General features: G+C 43.3%; 1 protein-coding gene across 2 annotated transcripts; it reads left to right on the forward strand.

Moving 5' to 3' along the window:
• Positions 1-42: 42 nt before the first annotated feature.
• SMIM20 (small integral membrane protein 20) lies at positions 43-12,796 on the forward strand. Of its 2 annotated transcripts, XR_009494799.1 has the most exons (4): positions 43-259; positions 7,670-7,753; positions 7,835-8,021; positions 11,320-11,377. XR_009494799.1 is itself a non-coding variant. In NM_001145428.1 (3 exons), the coding sequence occupies exons 1-3, from the start codon at positions 151-153 to the stop codon at positions 12,164-12,166; spliced, it is 204 nt and encodes a 67-aa protein (NP_001138900.1). In that variant the 5' UTR covers positions 43-150; the 3' UTR covers positions 12,167-12,796. The 2 variants fall into 2 exon arrangements, 1 of the variants encoding a protein (NP_001138900.1); NM_001145428.1 differs by lacking the exons at positions 7,670-7,753; positions 7,835-8,021 and adding an exon at positions 12,129-12,796 and having other exon boundaries at positions 11,320-11,376.
• Positions 12,797-22,299: the final 9,503 nt, after the last annotated feature.

Raw genomic sequence — 22,299 nt, forward strand, 5'->3', positions numbered from 1 at the left:
TCGGCCCAGCCCCAACTTCTAGCCCCGCCCCCAAGGCCCGGAAGCGAAAGCTGTTCCTCCTCTTCCGAGCGGGGTCAAGGCCCAGCCGGCGGGAGCCGGGTTTGGAGAGTCCCGGGCACTCGGAGAATCCGGGTAGCCCCGGCTGGAGCCATGTCCCGGAACCTGCGCACTGCTCTCATTTTCGGCGGCTTCATCTCCCTGATCGGCGCCGCCTTCTACCCCATCTACTTCCGGCCCTTAATGCGGCTGGAGGAGTACAGTGAGTGACCTCTGACCCCACGCGGCGTCCCGGCCCCGGTGACAGTGATCTCTGACCCCACGCGGCCGACTGGCCCTAGTAACTCCCCAGCTTTCCCTCATCATCCCCACGTGGGGCCATGGACAGAGGTTGGTTCACGAGTCAGCGAGATCCAGGTTCGACTCTGGCTGTGTGCACTTTGGTGACCGAGGTCAAGTGACTCAACCTCTGAGACCTTCACCATCCTCAGCAGTAGTTATCTGTGTGTGTGTGTGTGTGTGTGTGTGTGTGCGCGCGTGCCTGCGTGTGTGCTGGGTCGCTCAGTCGTATCCAAATCTTTGCGATCCCATGGACTTTAGCTCGTCAGGCCACCCTGACCATGGAATTTTCCAAGCAAGAATATTGGAGTGGGTTGCCATTTCCTACTGGGGTCTTCCCAATCCAGGCATCGAACCTGCGTCTCTTGTGTCTGTATATCTTTAAAACTGCCTGGCATCTGGTGAGACTTAGAGGTGGTAATAAAAGCAATTGACATAGTAGGTCAACACTAAATCCTAGTTCATACTGGTATTCACTGGAGGCTTTTTGATGTGTCTTCATTAAGCCCGTTGCCAAGATCTCCTGGAGAAGGAAATGGCAACCTGCTTCAGTATTTGTCTTGAGAATCCCAGGTACAGAAGGGTCTGGGGAGCCCCAGTCCATGGGGTCACAAAGAGTCGGACACGACTGAGCAACTAATACTGGATCACTTAATTTATTTAACCTCATTTTGAGGCAGGTTATTATTAAGTGTTTTATGGATGGGAAGTCTCAGAGAGGTTGTATTACACGCCCAAGGACACACAGCTAGTAAGTGGCAAGACTAATATTCCAACTTCCGCCTTCCTTTCCGGGCCTTCTTCCACACCCTGAAGCTGGGAATGGTGATGTTGTGGGGAGGGATGGCCCCTCATTATCCTGAGCTTGAAGGTGTTTTTATGGCACTTCATTTCCGCTCCCAAAGATGTCATTGAGCGGACATGTTTTGAACCTGAACAGTTAACCTGGATTTTTGAGTTTTTCCTCTCCTTTCTCAAATCTTTTTTTTCACATTCTGCTGTCTTCCTTCGTTTTAAGCCGGCTGCTCACATGACAATGGCGAATATCCTGGGAGTAATTTTCTTCCTTAATCGTTCAAGTCCTATCATTCTAAAAGCCAAACTCTCCTTCCTTGAGACCTATACCTCAGCAAGGATTAGCACTTTGATACATCTGAAACCATCTGTCAGAGAGAAAATATCAGGCATTAGAGGCTCATTTTGTTCTCCAGGAAACCTGAATCATGTTGAAGATGGAAGAGGGCCAGCCCTGCCCCTTGAGAATATTAGCGGAGGCTGAAAGCTTGGCGATCTAAAGCCGAAAGCTCCGTGTAAATGCTCTGCCCATTACAAATGCTACAACATTTGGTTTCTGTGACAGAGCGTTTTAAGCACACACTCAGATTTCCTTGCAGCTTCTTTTTTATCACCTGGGATTGAAATGGTCTCTGCATTCTGCCTTCCAGCCTGTCTCTGTGCGCCCATGTGCGGGGTAAATAAAAATGGGGTTGAGTGAGGCCTTGCATAATCTGTGTCATCCCTCCTTACAGAATCCTTGCTTCACTCTATTTTATGATAGCCTCTAGAGTTGAACTTGGGTCAAGAGGGTCTGCTTTGGATCCCCCTAGCAAAGTTTCAGTCTAGGAAGACTAGCAGTGGTTTTTCAACTAGGGGTGATTTTTGTCTCCCTGGGGTTCTCTATGGAGACATTTTTGCTTGTCACAAAATGGGTGCCATGGGGTAGGGTGGGGTGGGTGAGTGTGCCACTCGCATTTAGCGCATAGAGGCCAGGCTCCTAAAGTTTGTGCAACACGTAGGACAGCCACCCATAACAAAGAAATACCCAGCCCAACATGCCAATGGTGCCGAGATTGAGAAACCGGCCTCTGGTTCAGGGTGTGGGTTTGTGCTGTGTCTCCCAACAACAATCTTACAGGTCCATAGTCTATGGTTATCTGAGTCACTTTAAGACAGACAAATTAGGCCTTTTATGTGAACACTGAGTGTGTGGCTACAATATCAGCATTTTTAAATGTAAGGCAGTCAACACCTGCCCACGTTTCTGGTTCACTTTTAATTAATTTGGACACTGTTATCTGAGTTATAACTGAGTCCTTAAACAGGTAAATGATACTGTATAGGTAATATGTATTGAAAACGGTTTATATGTCTGACACTCTTCCAAGCACTTTTAATATAGTAACCCATTTGGTGCAAAAGTAACCTTTTATGGTAGTTGCTATGTGATCATCATCCCCATTTTATACATGGACAAACTGGGGTGTAAAACAGTTAACTTGTTCGAGAACCCACAACCAGTGAGTCCCAGATTTGAACCAGTGCCGTTCACTATTACACCAGGGCACCATACTGCCTAAGAGGATAGAGGGAGTCAGTCAGATGAGGGTCTAAGTCCCTTCCTAGAAGAGGATTTTAAGATGAGCTACTTAACCTCTCTGAGCCTGGCCTGTTTCCTCATCTGTAAACAGTGAAGTTTGTAGGACTGAATTTACATGTTTTGGAGTGAATTAAATGAGATAAAAGGTATAGAAATACTGATTTTTTGTTTTTGTTTTGGTTGCTCTGCTGCTGCTAAGTCACTTCAGTCGTGTCCGACTCTGCGACCCCATAGACAGCAGCCCACTAGGCTCCGCCATCCCTGGGATTCTCCAGGCAAGAACACTGGAGTGGGTTGCCATTTCCTTCTCCAATGCATGAAAGTGAAAAGTGAAAGTGAAGTCGCTCAGTTGTGTCCGACTCCCAGCGACCCCATGGACTGTAGCCCACCAGGCTCCTCCGTCCATGGGAGTTTCCAGGCAAGAGTACTGGAGTGGGGTGCCAGGGCCTTCTCCGTTTGGTTGCTCAGTTGTGTCCAACTCTTTGCAACCCATGGACTGTAGCCCTCCAGGCTCCTCTGTCCATGCAATTTGCCAGGCAAGAATACTGGAGTGGGTTTCCGTTTCCTTCTCCAGGGGATCTTCCTGACCCAGGGATCAAAACTGTGTCTCCTGCATTCACAGATGGATTCTTTGCCGCTGAGCCACCAGGGAAGCTCATATTTTTACATTAGGAATCCCATAAAAACATTTCAAAAATAAGGAGCTACAGAGGCAGGGAAGTGAAACAAGGAGATTTAAGCAGATGCTCAGACCCAGGTGAGGCGTTAGTGACCAGGTCATGGAGATGCACTGTGAGGACGGAGCTTCGATTCATTTCAGCACATTCAGCTAACATTTATTTAGCCTTCTTTTTATTTTTTAAAAACCTGCTGTTCTAACAGCAGTGTGCCTGGCACTGTATTAGGTGCTGGATATATGTGGCTGGACAAGTCAGAGCTCTTCTCTCATGTCACTGCCCCACGCATGTCCAGCCCCTCTCCCGCCACCCACTCCTTGTGCTCTGAGTTGGTCTCCCTGCTCCACCAGCACCACAACCACCCCGTTCTCTACCCTGCAGCCACTCTGGTCTTTCTGGTTACGTTATTGTTGCTTATCTACCTTCTTTGCATTTGTGGTCAAAGAATTCAGACCATGTGATTTTGATTCTCTGATGCTGGTCAGGATTTGCTTCGTGACTTGATACAGGTCAGTTTTTGTGAATGTTCCCTGCATGCTTGGAATGAGGTATGTTCTCTTCTTTGGGGGTACAGAGTTCTGTGTATGATGGTTCCAAATCATTCTTAATTCTCTTACTTATATATCTTGAGGCCATATTAGTTGTTGCTCCCAATCTAGAATGTTCTGAAGAATTTTTTTTTTCAATTATCATCATGTAAGAGTCCTCTTTACCCCCTAACATTCCTCCCCAATTCTGTTTTGTCTAATATCATCATAGTTACCAGCTTTCTTTGGGTTAGTGTTCTCCTGGTATATATATTCTCTTATATTTAGCCTTTATTTGTCCTTAAGTCTTATAAGCAACCCAAACTGGGATTTTTTTTTTTTAAAGTCCAGTCTGATAATCTTTAAAATGTTGAATTATTTTCCCTATCTTATGTTTTCTATTTAATCCTGTCTCTTTTTTTTTTTCTCTCCTTTTCTGCTTCAAGGCTTCTTTATTTAATTTTCTTGCCCTCTACTAGTTTGAAAGTTTTACATTCTGTTTTTCTTCTTTTGTTTTGACAACTGAGAGCTAGTCAATATCTTTACCTCCTATGAAATAAACAAAGACCTTAGAAGGCCTTAGCTCTTGTCCCACACTCCCCACCCCTCCTGCCTTGTGTTTCTTGCTCCCCAGGAGCAAGAACCATCAACGTTAGGTTGGGACCTAACGTTGGTTAGGTTGGACCAACCTAACCAATTAGGTTAGGTTGATGGTTAGGACCATCAACGTTTTACAGTCACTGATTGTCTCTCTTGACTCAGGTTCTTTATTCACTGATCTGTCTGTCTCACACCTTTCTAGTTTCAGTTGTCTTCATTCTGAAATACATCTTTGTGTCTCTTTGGTGAGAATTTGTAACTGGGAAAATACATGTGTGTGTGTCAGAAAATGTATAGAACTCCAGGTTTTCCACTGTGCCTGTTGAAAAGCCTATCGTTGTGCCGTTTGCACTTGGAATTTGATCATCTCATTTGCTTATTTTAAAACACTTGAATAACTCTCTGCTGTCCTCAGAGGGTGGAAAATCATTGAAATGTTTTAATCAGGAGAGCAAGGTGATCAGATTCAGCCTTTCCAGGCATCTCTGACTGTATCTGACGGAGGGGCCGGAAGGGCCACGGTTGAAGGTAAGAAGGCCAAGACCCAGGCAGGCTGTGCTTCCAGGAGAGATGACAATAGCCTGCACCAGAGTGCCGGTGGTTATGGGACAGGGCAGAAGGACTGAATTCAGGAGCCAGGTTTAAGAAATAAATCCTCTACAGGGATTTGTGACTGATTAGCTCAAGGGCAAGCAAGGGAGAGGAAGGAGACTGGCCCCCAGCTTTTTGGCTCCAGCAGTTGAAGAGATGTGGTACTAGGCTTTAAGGAATACATGGAGTCTGTTTGGGGGATGAGGGGACAGGCTGGTTCAGTTTGGGATGTATTGAGTGTTAGGTACCTGGATGTGCTCCTGGAGATTTCCCCTAGGTGGTGGGATGTGCCAATCTGGAGCCAAGCCACAGGATCTGAGCTGGAGCTAGAGATGGCCCATCTTCAGCATCAGATGGGAAGCGGAGTCACTGCAGCAGGTGGGGCTCCAGGCAGCATTCCGAGATTGAAAGCGACATGCTGGTCCAGGACAGAATGCAGGTGAACACTGGCACTTGAAGGTCTGAAGAGCAAGCGGTCAGAGGAGGAGGGACCTTCTAAGGAGACTGACAAGGATGGCCAGAGTGAGGGCATTAAAACCGGAAGAGGCTGCAGTCATAAGCCCCAGGAAGATAGCTCTTCATGGCAAAGGGTGTGATCAGCAGGGCTTGGCTGCTTAGAGACAGTAAGGAAGATAAAAACTGAAAATATCCATTGGATTTAGCAAAAAGAAGGTGAAGCTCAGTGGCTATTTTGTTAAGAGTGCTTTCAGTGGTTTGACAGTGGGCAGAAGGCAGATTGCAGCAGATGAAGAGTAAATGGGATATTAGGTTGACTATATAAAGATGTTGGGCTATCTGAAGAAGAGAATGAGGAATTGTATTTGCAGCTGGTCAAGGAGGCTAGGGGGGTGGTGGTTCTGTTTCGTCTGGGAGCATCAGGGAGCCAAGAGGGTCTCTGGATAAAGAAGGCTGCTGGAGGAGGTGGGGGAATCTCGACATCAGATGGAGGAGGAGCCTTGGACCCAAGGTGGGACACTTCTTCTACCAGCTGAGGAGGAAGGGTGGGCATGGATACAGCTAGACGGCGGTGTGACTTGGTCACCTTGGCTTCTGCTCTCTTTGTGACTCAGGAGGTTGGGTGACTACACGTGAGAGGCATGACCCCCAGGCAGACTCCCTCCTCGGGACGCATTCTTCCTCGGGCTTGGTGGCCTACCTCCACCAGCACTCCTGGCTTTGCTCTTTTGTTCCTGCCTTTCATCCACTCCTTCTTAGCCTCTCTTGTTGGCTGTTTTTCTTCTGAGCTTCCTTCATACCTCTGTGGTCCCCAGAATTCTGGGCAGACCAAGGGGAAGCCCACAGTCCTTGGAAGGCCTGGGCAGACACCCAGTCCTTGACAAGGGGAGCCAGAGGCTGGCAAGGAATCCAGGCCATGTAGGGCCCAAGAGCCGAGTCACTGCGGGACCTTTCAGCTGGGCCAGCTTGACTGATGCTGGCTGGCCTGGATAGGGGTAGGTAGGTTCCCGAGCCCCTGGTGAAATAAGCCTCAAGGCAGTAGAAAAGAGGCAGAAGGCCCCTTATGTAAAATAAATCCAAGATCTTCTGTGATTTAAAAGCAGACAGACCACTATTGCAAGACTGCCATCTTGAATTTCATCTTGACATTCAGTGTGATCTTCAGCTCTTTCACTAACTCAGCCAGACTTTACCAAGTGTTAGGTAGCATACAAGGTCAGTTCGACTCGTGATACCTGATACTGAAATGAGCCCCGGGAAGATGGCAATTGTCAGTCCAAAACCAGAGTATTCAGTTAGTTCTGCAGTCCTTCTGCAGGGGAGTCCGGATGTTACTTTCTAGCTTTCAGCCTGTCGGCCCAACCTGGTTTGTGGGAAGAGCCCATGTTTAGGGAAGCGCGCAAGTGATACAGCTTAAAGCCTGATTGCCTTTTGTCTTAGAACCAGTCAGGGATCCTGAATGTAGCCTTTTAAAAATACCAGCATTTCAAGGCAACCTATGAAATGAGACAAAATAAGATCATTTCCTGTGATCCTGTACATTTTTAACTAACTTTAGTTAGATGTGGAGAAGCATAAAACCATAGGGTTTTGCCAGGAAACTTGTGCTTATTCAGCCCCCACGTTTAGGTGACTCGATCAGGGTCACTTAGCACATTCATTCAGAGAAGGCAATGCAACCCACTCCGGTACTCTTGCCCGGAAAATCCCATGGATGGAGGAGCCTTGTAGTCTGCAGTCCATGGGGTCGCTAAGAGTTGGACACGACTGAGCAACTTCACTTTCACTTTTCACTTTCATGCATTGGAGAAGGAAATGGCAACCCACTCCAGTGTTCTTGCCTGGAGAATCCCAGGGACGGGGGAGCCTGGTGGGCTGCCATCTATGGGGTCTCACAGAGTCGGACACGACTGAAGTGACTTAGCAGCAGCAGCAGCAGCACATTTATTGCTGGGTAAATACTAGACCCGAACTCCTCAGCCTTGTCTGCTGCTTAATGAAGCCCAGTTTCACCTGCATTTGCTGCATTTCACCTGCCAGCAAAGCCAAGGTGGAAGAACCATGACCCCTCAATTTTTCCTCTTTCCTTGTGCCCCCATCCACAGTGTGTGATAGTTGGAGCAGGCCTGTGAGAAGTCACTTGATGAGGAATACCTCTCACCTTAAAAGGGCGTTTTCCCTATTTCATGGCAAGTGCTCAGAATATGCTTTTTATTCCTTTCACCTTGAGTAAAATGAATTGCACAGACTAAAGTCTTTTTTTCTAACAGGCCTTACAAAGCTGCATGGGTTTCATCACACACCTTGGTGAGAAACAGAGGTGTTCCCAGCGTTGGGAGGAGCCCGTACTTCTGGTGGCCCCTTGGTGCCCTCAGCCACTGGCTCACACTCCCTCCCATGGCACACATCCATCCTGGGTAACTCCGCAGGCTGCAGCAAACTGGGAGCACTAGAAAAGTACTTTTTCATTTTATATTTGCTATTTTTAAAAGAGACTTTGAATTAATCATCATGAAATAGTGTTGTTGGACTTCCTTATACTTGTTTCGCAGTTGTGTTTTTTTGTTGTTAAAAAAAGGCAACTGACAGAGAAAATCTGAGAATAGTAGAATGAATCCCTTTATGTCCTTCACCTAGATTTAGCAGTTGTTAACATTTTGCCACATTTGCTTTCTCTCCTGATATGTATGTGACATGTCTATACACACATACATACATAGAGATATGTGTATGTTCACAGATTATACACATATTACTGTTACTATTATTTTGCTGAACCATTTGAGAGTTAGGTAGCAGGCCTTGTGAGCTTTGATACCTAAAACATCAGCATGTATTTCCTGAGCACAGGGACATTCTCTTACATAATCACAGTTATCCAATCCAGGAAATTTAATATTGACACAATGCTATTATGTAATATACAGTCCATATTCAGATGCTGACATCTGGCCAATTACCTCAGGTGGTGAGTTGCTTGTATTTTAACTGGTTCATTGGCAGGAGGAGATGGAGGGGGTATTCTTGAGGTGGTGGTCTCACTGCAGAGGGTCCCGAGGTGAGATGCTGCACCTGCTTTTAGGTTTTTGTCTGCTAGTGCTCCCCAAGAACACCGTCCCTAATGAGACCGCTGAGGGGCGGGTGCGTGGGTGTGCAGCCTCCGTTTGCTGTGAACGTTGAATAAAGTAATAAGTCACACAGATTTCACAGTATGGGCATTTAATATAAGGATGGGTTTAAGACTTTAAAAGTCTTAAACTTTAAAACTTAAAAAAGTCTTAAAAAATGGGTTTAAGACTCTTTTGCTACCGTACAAAAATGAGCCCATCTGCGTGTATTACTAAGTTTTGAATAATATACCTAAGGATCCTCGATTAAAACTGCAAATCAGCTCGCTGCCTTAGCACCAGGGGGCAGAGTTGGGCTTGCTGAGACACTGGAGAGGGGACTTGTCTAACTGACATTGCAAAGCTCCCAGCCCAGTGTTGCGTATTTGCATTTTAATCATTTCACTCCTGATAGAAATATGCTCACTACCGAAAAGTCAGTAATTAGCTTATCCTGATTTGCCCACATAGTTAAACCCCTGACTTCCGTGTTGCCCTTTTCCCGAGGCCCAGAGACATCTGCTATTTCTCTCATGACAGCGAAATAGACACCTACTGTCAGCTTCATCAAGACGTATTTGCTGAGTCCCGAGGGGCCAGTTTGTTTGCCTTTAAGCATATTCCACATTCACAAATAAAGTGTCTTTGTGTCACACTGTGAATTTATAAGACTGTTTTGGTCTTCAAGCACTATGGAACATTAATGGATAAAAGAACCAGGGGATGTAGATAGGATGCTAATACCAGTTATCACTCAGTAAGAACTAGTTCTGCAAATCAGTTTAAATTGCCCATCCAAGCCAAAAAAAGAGGTGGTTGCATAAGGACAAGGATTATAAAGAGATTATGGTCTATTTAAAATAAATCCTCAGCCTCTCTCCAACCTCATTAGCAATTAGCAAGGAAGTGTAAAGACAGGGATTCCTTTCTCTTCTCTTGGTTCTCTATTGCATTTTAAGAGGTGAGAACACAATTAGGTATTCTGTTGTCACAGGAAGTCAACTTCCTTTGATGCTTGGCAGACTGCCAGTTTCTTTGGCTTTGTACAACCTGCCTCTTGTAGAACGCGTTCTGGTACACCAGGCTATCTGATTCTCTTAAATCTGGACATCTAGAACGCTTTCAGGCAATCAAGTGTTTTTTAAAAAACTCATCTCTTCCTTCTTCCGTAATACTGGAGAATGGACCTTTTAGGTATGAAAAATGATACCTATTTTTGTTCCTGGCACTACTGATGACAGTGTAGTCTTCTACTAGTTGGCATTTTCTAAGAGCATGTTTGAGACACATCTATACTTGGAGACTTACATGGTGACAGCATGGTGGGGCTCAATCCTATAGGAATTCAACTTCTTAGGAAATAAGATCGTCTTTTGTGTTGAGTTATTTTAGAAAGTCTGACACCTTAGAGGCTCCATTATCACCTGCTCTAGATGGAAGACATCCTTTGGCATCTCTTGGTCCGTAGGGACTTGGTTGTCATTTATCTGCTATTTCAGAGAGGCCCAGTGAAACTCACCATTATCTATAAGAGGCTTCTTAGGGCTGTATCTTCTCTGTCTCACTTAGAATTGGATGTCAAGATTCAGATGATCCCTACTGCCCAGTGTTTTAGTTGCCAAAGCAAAACTTAGCATTGATAAAACCTCAGATAGGTCACTCAGGATTGACTTTCCGTCGTATCACCAGAGAAGCAAGTTCGATGAATATTCGATTTGGCAAAGCCCTGTTTCTTTTAACTTTATGAGAATCCAGAGGCCAGAATAAAGAAAATGGCCTAATATTAAAGAAGAGTTAAATATGGATTTAAAAGAAACACTTTTAGCCTGATTAAAACAAAAGTTTGATTACAGCACTTAATTACTATAATATACTAGTAAACATCCTTTGGCTCCAAGTCTTTCTGCTGAAAAGCCACGATTTGTTTGTCAAGATACTTAAAATAATAAGTCTTTGTTTTTACAGCCCTTGGGTTTATTTGAAACCACTTAGAAAGATGTGTCAGAGTGCTTGAAGCCCACAGACATAAAATGCCCAATTTCTCTTGGCCCTCGCCTGTTGGACATCTCTGAAGAGATCAGCTAAGCTGCTGTCACTAGAACGTGCTTACTAATTGGTGCAGCACCTGCAGTCAATTAGGGAAGCTTCAATTATCCAAACCAAAGCCACCCACCCAAAGATTAATTTTCTGCTCTATTTCCTATCAAAAACATAGCATATTTAGCTCTGGGTCTAGGCCTTCAGTGGAGTACATTTTAGGCACAAACTGCATCGTTTTCTTGTTAATTGTACTTGTTCCATCAATTCAACAGCCCTGCTCTCATCGCATCACACCCACTAGTTCTTTCAAAATTGTTCTTTTTCTGTTGTTTTTGTTGCCTTTCCAAACTGCTGATATCACCGAGAAAAGATGTTCATTGGGAGTTTTTCTTCTGAAGTATGGCTTGCTTTCTTTCACTGAAAATATCCAGTCTTTTTGCTTGATAGGATCCAACTTCCATTACCTAAAAGCTCTGGGCAGTGGCAGCTCTGAATTTAATAGCACTCAGATATATTGTTCTCTTATTGTCCCATGTAGATACAAAGAGTTCCACCACTCTGCCCCCGACCCCCTCTCTAAAGAGTAATTTTTCTGTTATGTTTCTCAGAGAAGGAACAAGCCATAAATCGAGCTGGTATTGTTCAAGAAGACGTGCAGCCACCAGGTAAACTTAAAAATCAAGACAAAAATCTCATGTGAAATGCTTCATTGTTGGGGGGAGGTATGTGCTTTGCAGAGAAATCTTTTCCACTTTGAGGCTAGATTGTGATTGTGTTATTATTTTTCAGCAGTTGCCATTTTAGAGGTTGCCACCCTAAGACTTCCTCTTAATATTTCACTCCGGAATAGTTTTTGCAAGTTTGCATGTTACTTTTGAGTTTGATAAGTGGGCATAAAGATGTAACAAGTGTGCAATTAACTATGAAGCATAAATAGCTGTTTTGCAGACTTATTTACCAAGCACCTATTTAAACACTACCCTCATGGGAAAATACTGTTTACTTGTGAGCTATTTTAATTGATGCAGGATTCTGCTTTGTACAGAAGCTCAGAAGTTCCCTTTATGGCTGAATGGTTAGTTACTTTGAGACAATCCAAGTTGGCTGAGAATGAGAGGTTTCTAGCTTATTAGCCAAAACTCTTGTGGCAGTGGTCTTTTTTTAATTTATTTTTTAACTAGGCCAGATACATATCTCCCTACTGTGGGGTAGTTTCTGAGCCATTTAAAAATCTTTCTTGGCTGCCACGGCTGCCCAGCCGTTCCATACCAGGGTTCCGGCAGCTTGCCCGGACTACCTCAAACTCCGTGGAAATCGCACAGCTCCATTCTGATGTCATCTTCTTTGTTTGGGGTTGAGGGAAGTGATAGGAAATTTAAAAATGAATCCTGTTTTTAATTCATGTTTCTTTCTATAGGGTTGAAAGTGTGGTCGGATCCATTTGGCCGGAAATGAGAAGACTAACACCACCTCTAATTATGAAAGTAGACAAGAGACTTCATGCTTTCAGTTCTGCAGCAAGTTCAATAAGTCACCTGGCTAGAGAACGCTGGCTGGAGCAGAAAACTCTAGAAAGCCATAAAAAGTCCTATGCATGAGGAGTACGTCCCTCCTTAAAAGGACCCTGGAACAAATCATACTGTAGGAGGGTTTTCATGATTTGGTTTCCTTTCTAAAAATGAAGCTGTCTCACTCAGCTGGACTTGAAGGCTATCTACATATTATTCAGTCTCTACCTCTTAGCCAGCCAAGCTGTGATATGAATACAAACAACTAGTAGCCTGGGGAAGATTCTAGACTGTTTTGCCATCCTCCAAATAGGAAATTTCAGGGGGAAACTACCATATTGAGCAGCCTCATAGGGCTCTTTGAAAATGTTAAAGTTGATAAAACTCTTTGAGGACAAGGTACATTGTACTCTTTAAGAATAAATAGTTCAACTCAACTCTCTCATTAGGAAGGTTGCTGCATGTTGGGATATAAACAAATTTGAAGCAAACTAAATGGGTCTGCATGCCTATTAGAAATCATTGTTGAATTGACTGAAATGAAAATATATATATTAAAATGATTTCTCTTACTTTATAATGGTTTAAGTTTTTTTTGTAAATCCTTTATTAAGGCTCATTAATTATACCAAGAAGTACTGTTTGACTGAATTATATTTGACCAGACATTTGACTGTGTGGTATTTGTCAAGTAAAAATCTTAGAGGTAAATAGCAAATATGTTGAGACAAATGTTTATTGAATGCAATTCTCTACCAGATACCTCGCCAGGTGCTGCAGAGATGAGCATGAGAATACTTGTTTCCTTCTCTGGTCTCTGTCTGACCTGTTACCTAGATTGTGTGCTTTCAAAAAGACACATCTTTTTCATTTTTTGATTCCCCAGAGTGTCTTGCACATTGCTGTATGCTCTCTTTTAGATGAGCTGCCTGATGACATAATTTTATTATTGTGAACTGGGAGTAGGCCTAATAGAAAACTAGCATAATTATGTTAATTACTGTCAGAAAGAAATAAGGTTGATAGTTCCAAAGTCATCGTTTCTGGTCAGTATTCCTTAACATTTAATTGACTCATAGTTAACAACCCAGTAAAAGAAGTTGACTCATTCGGGGTACATTTAACCACTCTTTTCCTTGGAGGGGGCACCAGGAGGTGTGACTTAAGAGTCACACATCCTGTGGGTGCTTAATTGAGATTTCTCTGTGACCGAGGCCAGTGCCTGTACCATCTGGTTTGGAAGACATCCAGCTGAAATGACTGCGTCTGAGCATCATAGATGAGAGGGGCCTCAATGGCCTGTTGGTTGGCTGCAACAGACTCGGTTTAGTCTGAATGGGCTCTTTGTCCTGGCCTTGACCCTGCCCTTGGTCTACCTCTTTGCAGAGATAAAGAGGCTTTCTGTCCTGCTCAGCTGCCTTGATGTTTATAAAAGGATCGCTCTTGATGTTATCAGAGGTGTAGTGTCAGACTGTGCTGCCCACACTTGACAGAAGCCCAGGTTGTTAGAGATGCTGCTTAATGCGGGTTGAATGGGGCCTGGTAGTGCACCCGTGCCACTCCCAGGTGTGCCTTCAGGGTAACAAGGAAAGCACTCGAAAGAGGGGATCTTAGTCACAGTCACATACAGTTAGGAAGCAGAGTCATTAAGTTCATTTGCTTCTCATTTCACAATTTCCAAGACAGACATAACATTTCCCAAGTGTATTTGATCAGAGAACATTTTTTACCAGTTATCTTCTGGGCCTTGGGACTTCTGGGGAATTCGCCAAATAGTCTCATGACCCTTTATCACTCAAAAATTTTTGAGAACTCCCAAGTGTTTTTTCTTAACTGGATTGTATCTATAGATGCTTAATGTATTAGAAATTAAAACAATTTTTTTAATATTTAAAAATATCCATAGGAGACCTAAAGTATATGACATTTTTGGAAAATTTTATTTTCCAAAATAATTTGCAAATATCTTTAATGCCTGGCTTAATAGGAGATTTCAGATTCTCATGTCTACTTCTGCATCTGATCTATTGCATGTGACCTCTGGAAAACTACACCCTCATAAGATGAAAGTAAAAAAGGCAAAAAGCCTTTGGTAGGATTGTAAAAATATTTTTGATCATGCAGTACCCCTAGAAAGATCCTAGAGACCCCTCCAGGTACCTGAACCACACTTTGAGTCTAGTTTATTCTTTCTCTTGGTCTTATACTTTTGGAGAAATATGTATCTGATTGCATTAGTTCTTTCAGAGTTGCCTGTTGAGGGAGATTATAACCGGAGGGGAGTAACATAAAATTTCCTTTGTTGTTGCCGATTGAAGTTGTTGGATCCTTCATTTTCAATGCCAGACAGTATCCTCTTGAGGAAGACTCTGGTTGACTTTTTCAAAATTTCAGCACCAGAAATAGCCACACTGCTGAACAGTTGGTACATTTATCCTGTGAACATTGATTTGTGTAACTTGTTTCTCTCTTTGTATTGGCTAATAGGAGGCTCCACCACATTTATGGTCCAACTTTTTGAAAAGTACCTTGTGGAATGTATTCGAGCCATTACATTCCCTTTATTCTTTTTTCCTTTGAAATTATTTTCATTTCTTCTTTCTCACTTAGTTTTCCATTTTATATTGTATGTTAGATCGGTCATTTTAAAATGAGCCGGAGCATAGGGTTTATTTAATTGAAAACACATGTATAATCTATTAAGGAAAAATGATGTAAATTCACAGATAAAATAATGTGGAATATTAAAAGGGCCTTAAACAAGGTTCAGGGTATCTACTGACACTGGGTACATGTAAACCCCGTGTCCCTGCATTTCTACTATTTATGCAGTAGAAATGAATCTGTAAAGCCACCAAGAGGCATGGACTAAAACGCAGCAGCTCTGGAAACTCCCCAAATGCCCATCCACAGTACAAAGAGTAAACTGATACATTCACACAATAGAATACAATACAGCAGTGAGAATGAACAACAATGCAATGATCTCGCAAGCGATGCAGAATGAACAAAAGCAAGCTGCAAGAGTACTTTGAGATTCCATTTAGATGAATAGAAACAGGGTAAATTAAGCCATGGAATCAGGATTCAGGGTAGAGACTGCTCTTAGGAAGAAGCAGTGGGGTAGTGACGGGAAAGAGATACAGGAGGTCTTCAAGGAGCTATGTTCTATATATATATATTTTTTTTGGGGGGGGGGTGCAAGTTACATGGGTGTAGTGAGATTTTTAATACTTCCTTGAGCTGCACAATTTCACATACTTTCCTAAACGTATGCTGTGCAGGAAACTTTCCAGAGAACCACACTGTCCAGGAGGAGGAGCACAGGTTTCAGGAAGGATGATAAAACTTCCCTTTGTTGTTGTTGGGGAGGATAGGAATACAGTATGCGAGGTACCTAGTGAATGCCGGAAACTGGCAGAGGTCAGAATAATGACAACTTTCATTGATGGAATAGCTGACATTTCAAGAGAGCTGTGAAAAATGCCTGGGATTCAGACACAGGTGCAGAGTCAGCAAAGCTGAGCATACATTTGAGAGATGGTCTGACTGGGATGCAGGGCTGTGGGCGGAGCCCACCCCAGCAGCCTGGGCTTGACATCCAGTGGGAACTCGTCAGGATTTCGGATGGATAGAATGAGAAATGGAAAGAATGAGTGAGGAAACAAATGAAGGGAATGGTGTTTACAACCATGTGGTGAACACTCTCCAATGTCCACTGACAAGCTTTACTTAATTTTCAGACACCTACTGGAAGCAGGAAGTGGTCTGAAAACTTTCAAACAAAGGGAGAGAGTGCTTTCCCCAGAGCACTGTGAGAAGGTTACCCGTCCATGTGAACAAAGCGCAGAAACAAAGAACAAACAGTGAGAAGCGTCAATCGCAGTTTTTATCTTTTGAATCCAATTTTTAAAAACTGGGCTTTCCTTAACAAGGATTTACTGTGTCTTATATCCTACAATGGATAAAAATTCAAAGAAAAGAGTATATATATAAAATATATGTGTGTGTATAACTGGATCACTTTGCTGTACACCTGAAACTAACACAATATTGTAAATCAACTATACTTCAATTTTCTAAAAGGTTGGGCTTTCTTTTTGTACTTTTTTGCTTTTTAAAATTTTTTAATAAAATTAAATTTATTATATGTTATAGGTGTTCGGCGACTGAGCGATTTCACTTTCACTTTTCCCTTTCATGCATTGGAGAAGGAAATGGCAACCCACTCCAGTGTTCTTGCCTGGAGAATCCTAGGGACGGGGGAGCCTGGTGGGCTGCCGTCTATGGGGTCGCACAGAGTCGGACACGACTGAAGTGACTTAGCAGCAGCAGCAGCAGTCTGAAAAGCACTGACAGGAGGATGGATCTGATATGCTCTCAGGTCTGGGTTCCTGGGCTCAGCTGCTGGTGACCCGGGGTTCCCAAGCATCAGCAGATGAAACATCCAGGTTTCTTAGCCCTGAGCGGGTCTCCGCGGACAGTGAATTCATTCTCCCAGACTTCCCTCGCACCTGCTGAGTGTAGCATGCCCTCTGCAGTTTATTCTGCCTGTTGATAACAAAATACACAGCTCATTGGCAGCCCCCGTGTCGGGGAAGGAAGCAGGAGCACTGAGGGCCCTGCTGCACTGCTCCACTGAATGTGGTCTGAAGGGGAACATTGACTCCACCGCGCTCTTTCCTGGAGTAGGTAAGCCAGGCAGTGACGGGAGGTCGCCCTCCCCTAAAATCCCCCAGCAGATTGGCAGCAGCGGAAGCGGGGCGGGGTTTCACTCTTATGCTTCCGCTAAGTGGGCTAAGTGGTATTTCCCAAACTCTGATCTTCTGAATACGATGCAGAGAAATGAACTGTCACGGCTTCTTACAAGAGTCAGGACACCGTGCACCGTATCTGCCTGGGTTTCTCTATCTAACCAAACATGATTAAAATAAATGCAAAAAAAAAAAAAGGGAGGGGGGGATGTTTGTCCAGAGCTTTTTCGTGGCAAGTGACAGAAAATCAAACTCCAAATAGTGCAAAAAAGATAATTTGGTCATATAATTGAAAACTCCAGAGTCACAGTCATTTCCTACTGTCATGATCATATCTTGAACTATAAAAATCAGTAACTGACAATCATTTATGAATGTAAAGAGTAATTATATCCAGCATCCTCAAGAAAGAGCCATGCTGGATATCCTAAGTGGGTACAAGTTTTCTCTCCTGGTTGACATAGGTGCTCTTACTCTCTTTGCCCAACATCTTACTCTCTCTCTCTCTCTTGGGGTCATCTACTCCCACCTCTAAGTCTTTTGTTCATCTTTCTCCCACTCTGTCTCCCTGCTTTGGGTAGAGTTGACTTCACCCCATGCACAGGAGCAGGCATATGGCACAAATTTGGCCAGTCAGAACCTCTGTGCAAACTCCTGGCCAGCAGAAATTGGATCTGGGATGAACGTGGAGCACAAACCAGGTAAGGCAGGTCTAGCTAGAGTTAGTCTTGCCTGTTGGCTTGTGTGGTCAAACTAGAGGAGAATCTCTTACTCACCAGATTTTGCAGCCATCTTGCCACCATTAGGGTAGAGCTGGTCTAAGACTAACACATCCTGGAAGGAAATAACAGAAGGGACCTCCCAGTGGTCCAGTGGTTAAGATCCCGACCTTCCAGTGCAGGGGGCTTGGGTTTGATCCTGGTCAGGGAACTAAGACCCCACATGCTACACAGCACAGCCCAAAAATTAAAAAAAAAAAAAAAAATTGTTTTTAAACAAAACAACAGGAGATGGAAGCCAGGTTTTGATAATGTTGTTCACATCTCTTGGGTTCGTTTGTGTCTGAAGCAAGGCTATCTCTGGATTAATAAATAGTGTTAATAAATTTCCTTTCTGCACCAATTTAGATTGGGTTTTGTCACATGCAACCAAGAGAGTCTTGACAAGGCATCTCAACTTTTTATTTTAATCATTTTTTTTCTAAAATGTATTCCACATGTTATTTTCACCTTACATAAAAGATGTTGAACATAATTCAGCCCTCCTTCATGACTTGGGCTTATTATTATTATACAGTTGTCCCTAAGGGACTATTTGGGGTGGGTTAGACGTTTACCTGCTGTGCTTGTGAGATTTCTGGCTTTACTCTTTTTCTTATCTCTGCCCTGCCTCATAGTTACAAGGAGCAGGCTCTGGCTTCATCTCGGATTTACTGCTTCTAGTGTGCAGTGAGGTTGGGAAGCATTAGCCAAAATTCTGGAATTTGGCATTGAATGAAAGTAAACGCCTTTAATGTGGATTTAGAAGCACTGGTGAGGATAAAGTGCAAGGGCTTTGTGACATTTTGGCTCCCTGAAGTGTTTTTGTTTTTCTTTTCTTCCTTTCTTCTTTTTTTAAAATGGTATTTGATTTCTGTTTCTGCGTTGTTCTGGATAGATGAGTTTTCTAGATGTTCCTGCTGGCTGAGAATTTTACCATAACAAAATTTTCACATTAAAAATTGTGCCATGTGAGCAAATTAGGTAGGGCTGAAATGTCTTATAATTTAGCAAAGTTATTTAGTTTCTTCAAAGAAGGCACAGTAACCCACAGCAGTATTCTGAACCTCCGGCTGATTTTTAACTTGTTTTTCTTCTTTTCTAAAATAGCCCTTTTATTTTCAACCTCTAATAGCATACACTGACTTGCAAGGGGAGGAGAAAAAAAAAAACAAAACATGTTTGCATCAGAGGGAGCAGGTTTACTTAAGGCAGAAGTGCAATCAATTTGGGCAACTGTGAGTTGCCAATTCTGAACTTCCCTGCTAAGTACATGTGCCCTGGAATACATCGGAGCCACTTAAGCCCCATAAATGTGGAGCTGGAATACAGGATAAACACGTGTAGGGGGCACGGAGCTCACTGCCCTTGCTAAGTTGAGTGAAAAACCAAAGGGACACACTCCCTCAGAGAAGTTCAAATGAAGACAATTGTTTTCAGAAAAAATATAACCCATGTCTGGTTTTGAAATTACTAGGAAAACAGCAGCTCTGGTGATTTATCTTGTGGAATAAGCAAAATCTGCTTTCTAAAATGGCTACTTTTTATTTTTATTTGTGCTCCCATTTGATGTGGACTCACATTACAGACATAAAATGCCCAAGCACAAAACCATTATTTGGTTTTCGTAATGAAGAGAGAAGGACTTGGTTTTTGCCGGTTCACTTGGTTTTTGCCGGTTCCTGCCTTTCGAATGTCTGGTCTGCGGCTTTGGAGAACAATTTGTTGTTAGGCAGCAGCTTGAGAATCCCAGAGGGTGACTCCTGTCCTTCACTGACTCAACATGTGATTCCTCGGTCTGTTGGGGCTCCCCATTAATATTTGCACCAGCTCGTGCGAAACACAGTCATTTTCAGTGATGATGAGAGACACTGCAGGGAGTGAGTGTCAGAGGATGCGGCATAGCCAGTCCCCAAGGCCCTGGCCTCCAGGGTCTTTAGTTCTTCTTTGCTTTCTGTAAGTGTGGTATCATCTGCTTATCTGAGGTTATTCATATTTCTCCTGGCAATCTTGATTCCAGCTTGTGCTTCATCCAGTCCAACATTTTTCATGATGTATTCTGCATATAAGATAAATAAGTAAGGTGACAATATACACCCTTGACGTACTTCTTTCCCGATTTGGAACCAGTCTGTTTTTCCACGACCCATTCTAACTGTTGCTTCTGGCCTGCATACAGATTTCTTAAGAGGCAAGTCAGATGTTCTGGTATTCCCATCTCTTTAAGAATTTTCCACAGTTTGTTGTGATCCACACAGCCAAAGGCTTTGGCATGGTCAAAGGCTTTGGCATAGTCAATAAAGCAGAAGTAGGTGTTTTTCTGAAACTCTCCTCCTTTTTCAATGGTCCAGAAGATGTTGGCAATTTGACCTCTGGTTCCTCTGCCTTTTCTAAATCCAGCTTGAACATCTGTAAGTTCATGGTTCACATACTGTTGAAGCCTGGCTTGGAGAATTTTGAACATTACTTTGCTAGTGTGTGAGATGAGTGCAATTGTGTGGTAGTTTGAGCATTCTTTGGCATTGCCTTTCTTTGGGATTGGAATGAAAACTGACCTTTTCCAGTCCTGTGGCCACTGCTGAGTTTTCCAAATTTGCTGGCATATTGAGTGCAACACTTTCATGGCATCATTTTTTAGGATTTGAAATAGCTCAACTGGAATTCCATCACCTCCACTAGCTTTGTTCATAGTGATACTTCCTAAAGCCCACTTGACTTTGTACTCCAGAATGTCTGGCTCTAGGTAATTGATCACACCATCGTGATTATCTGGGTCGTGAAGATTTTTTTGTATAGCTCTTCTGTTTATTCTTGTCACCTCTTCTTAATATCTTCTGCTTCTGTTACGTCCATACCATTTCTGTCCTTTATTGTGCCCATTTTTGCATGAAAAGTTCCCTTAGTATCTCTAATTTTCTTGAAGAGATCTCTAGTCTTTCCCATTCTATTGTTTTCATCTATTTCTTTGCATTGATCACTGAGGAAGGCTTTCTTATCTCTCCTTGCTATTCTTTGGAACTCTGCATTCAAATGGGTATATCTTTCCTTTTCTCCTTTGCCTTTCACTTCTCTTCTTTTCTCAGTTATTTGTAAGGTCTCCTCAGACAACCATTTTTCCTTTTTGCATTTCTTTTTCTTGGGGATGGTCTTGATTACTGCCTCCTGTACAATGTCAGGAACCTCCATTCATAGTTCTTCAGGCACTCTGTCTATCAGACCTAATCCCTTGAATCTATTTGTCACTTCCACTGTATACTCCTAAGGGACTTGATTTAGGTCATACCTGAATGGTCTAGCGGTTTTCCCTACTTTCTTTGATTTAAGTCTGAATTTTGCAATAAGGAGTTCATGATCTGAGCCACAGTCAGCTCCCAGTCTTGTTTTTACTGACTGTATAGAGTTTCTCCATCTTTGGTGCAAAGAATATAACCAGTCTGATTTCGGTATTGACCATCTGGTGATGTCCACGTGTAGAGTCTTCTCTTGCGTTGTTGGAAGAGGGTGTTTGCTATGACCAGTGTGTCCTCTTGGCAAAACTCTATTAGATTTTTCCCTGCTTCATTCTGTACTCCAAGTCCAAATTTGCCTGTTACTCCAGGTATTTCTTGACTTCCTACTTTTGCATTCCAGTCCCCTGTAATGAAAAGGACATCTTTTTGGGTGTTAGTTCTAGAAGGCCTTGTAGGTTTTCATAAACCCATTCAACTTCAACTTCTTCAGCATTACTGGTCGGGCCATAGACTTGGATTATGTGATATTGGATGGTTTGCCTTGGAAATGATCAGAGATCATTCTATCATTTTTGAGATTGCATCCAAGTATTGCATTTCAGACTCTTTTGTTGACTATGATGGCTACTCCAATTCTTCTAAGGGATTCTTGCCCACTGTAGTAGATATAATGGTCATCTGAGTTAAATTCACCTATTCCAGTCCATTTTTGTTTGCTGATTCCTATAATGTCAGTGTTCACCGTTGCCATCTCCTGTTTGACCACTTCCAATTTCCTTGATTCATGGACCTAACAGTCCAGATTCCTATGCAATATTGCTCTTTAGCATCAGACTTTACTTCCATCACCAGTCGCATCCACAACTGGGTGTTGTTTTTCTTTGGCTCCATCTCTTTATTCATTCTGGAGTTATTTTTCCACTGATCTCTCCATACCCACCAGAGATGTTTAGAGGGCTCAAACAAACCTTGTGCACCAGGACCCAGTGACCCCACAGAGACTGAAACAGAACTGTGCTCGAGTGTCTCCTGTGGAGGTACAGGTCAGCAATGGACTGCTATAGGGGCAGGGGCTCTGGGTGCAGTATACCTGGGTATGGCATAAGCCCTCTTGGAGGAGGTCGCCATTAACCCCACCATAAAGCCACTAGAACTTACACAGGACTGGATTAACAGACTCTTGGAGGGCACAAACACAACCTTGGACCCAGGAGAAAGGAGCAGTGACCCCACAAGAAGCTGACCCAGACTTGCCCATGAGTGTCCAGGAGTCTCTGGTGGAGGTGTGGGTCGGTGGTGGCCTGTGTAGGGTTGAGGGCACTGAGTGCAGCAGTGCTT

Source organism: Bos taurus, chromosome 6 (genome assembly GCF_002263795.3).
Source record: "Bos taurus isolate L1 Dominette 01449 registration number 42190680 breed Hereford chromosome 6, ARS-UCD2.0, whole genome shotgun sequence".
In the NCBI taxonomy this organism is placed as follows: domain Eukaryota; kingdom Metazoa; phylum Chordata; class Mammalia; order Artiodactyla; family Bovidae; genus Bos; species Bos taurus.